Source organism: Aspergillus caelatus (assembly GCF_009193585.1).
Source record: "Aspergillus caelatus strain CBS 763.97 unplaced genomic scaffold BDV27scaffold_5, whole genome shotgun sequence".
In the NCBI taxonomy this organism is placed as follows: Eukaryota; Fungi; Ascomycota; class Eurotiomycetes; order Eurotiales; family Aspergillaceae; genus Aspergillus; species Aspergillus caelatus.
In genome coordinates, this window is record NW_022475268.1 from 63,665 (window position 1) to 65,770 (window position 2,106).

Sequence of the window (2,106 nt, forward strand, 5' to 3'; positions counted from 1 at the left end):
AGCATAGCTCTTGCTGCGACCGTCTCGTTTGGAAATGTACATACCTAACCAACAGTATATTGTTCGTGGTCCCTGTCATTTCGATCGAAACGAGACTATGAAACGCGATTGGCCCATATATACAAGAACTATGTCTGCAGAAAGGTCTGTCTGGCTGACATTATATATCAAAGACGTCAGTAACAGGTCGATCGTTATTGTGTGAAATTGGACTCCAAGAAGCGTGGTTGTCTGGCTGTATCTGCTACTGCAGACCCATAGCAAGCTCCGGGCATGTGAGCGTACAAAATATGGAGATACTATTACTGTAACCACTCGGAGTAAGGATAGCTGGGTCCAATATCTCAACACGTGCCGTAGGCAATGATGTAACAGTATCGAGGAATACAAGTGTCTTTGAGGTCCTGCGAGTTAATATATCTCAATCAGACAATCAGGCAATAACCATTCCATCGGACACCTGCATCAATATCCCTCATTCATTCTTGCCGAGGGGTTCGAGGCCGAGCAGCTCGAGGAGCAACGGTTTATCCACTTCTGCCAGAGACACTTCTTCATTCTGATTTCTTTCCATAGCTTCAGGTACCTGGCTGTTGCCCATAATGACCATCAGAGTTTCCGAATCAACGCTTGGTATTGTCCTGTCCGTACTGGGCATTAGTCATTTGTACAGAGAATGTCTGAAACCCATCCTTGGGCCATGCAAAGGTGGTAACATTCATTCCAAAAGAGTCGTTCCATGTTGTTAACGTAAGCAGACTAACTGATAAATCAGAAACGTCAAAAAAGGGATAAGATTACCACTGCCAGTGGCAACAAGAGAATTGATGAATATGGATGTCACCACAAACCCATTTCTAGAATTCCCCTAGGGTTAGACTGTACTATGCTGGATCTTGGTTAAAATATTATATTACTTGTTTAACTCCTATAAAACAGACCAGAAGGAGATTGTGTCCTTGAGCACGGATCCTGTGCACGGGGGCGGTGATGTTGCTGCCGCTGCTTCAACGGCGAGCAAAAGGCTTAGGGCTTTCAACAGGAACATTATGGGGTTGGGCATGGTGGAGTGGTAGAGGAAAAAAACAACAGTGGTGGTCCTGATGGCATGCCTACAGAATAAGGCATGACCTGGGTAATAATTTGTTGGGATTGGGTCTAAAGAGAAAGGGGCTGGCTTATAATACTTGAAAAATCTTCCATGATAGGGGCTGGAGCGAATCGATATCCAGAGAGAGACTGGTCCCAGTAAAACTAGGAATTTGAGGAGTATGTATGTATACGACGGATATCGACGGATATCGACGGAAAAAAAAAAAAAAAAAAAAAGAAGAAAAAATAACAAACAAAACAGCACTGTATCGAGAAGTCTGGGTGGAAGTTTACTCCCTCCACTCCGTATACACTTTCCTAATAATGACTCGAGTGGCTGGGGGGGAGTAACAGGTCCAGTAGCCCAAATTTACATTACAGATACTTGGGTCATGAAACATGTATTACAAGCCCTTACCACGAGCTCGTATATGATACATAACTAGGCAGTTAGACCCTTTTTGTTAGTCACGTCCGAGCCATCCATGGAGTACTCTACAGCATTCGAAGGTGGGTGGCATGGGTATAGCATGAAGTGCACATGGGAGAGAAACCCCCCTGCATAGCGCTACAAAATAGTAGCACAAGAATGAAATAAGAGAAGAGGTACGCCCCGCACCAATGGTATCAGGCATACCCAATCTGACTATAGAATAGGTGGAAACCTCATTCTTGCCACTGGATCCGCCCGCTGCGGAACAAACTCATCATCCCGATAGGCAACAGCCCAGGATCCACAATGGTAAACCCACCAAATCGGTCGATAATCTCCTGCCCATATAACTCTGCCACCCATTTCCAATAGGCATCCATGTCTTCCCAGTTGCTTCGAATTCCTCTCAGGTTCTGGTGTCCGGAAAGCTGATTCAGTTCCCGGAAGATGGCACCGTTTGGATCGCATTCAATATGCTGTTGCTCTGGGCGTTGCAGAAGCTTTTCATATACCTCTTTTAGCTCACCTGTGAAACCATAACCGAGGAGCTCACGGTAGCGGATGTACTCCTCGAATGACAT

At 45.3% G+C, this 2,106-nt stretch overlaps 1 protein-coding gene across 1 annotated transcript; it reads right to left on the reverse strand.

Annotated features, from left to right (window-relative positions):
* Positions 1-475: 475 nt before the first annotated feature.
* Positions 476-1,063, reverse strand: BDV27DRAFT_152310 (uncharacterized protein; the record flags this gene model as incomplete). Its single annotated transcript, XM_032071538.1, has 2 exons — positions 476-641; positions 942-1,063. 2 exons carry the CDS (start codon positions 1,061-1,063, stop codon positions 476-478), a joined length of 288 nt encoding a protein of 95 aa, XP_031933236.1.
* Positions 1,064-2,106: the final 1,043 nt, after the last annotated feature.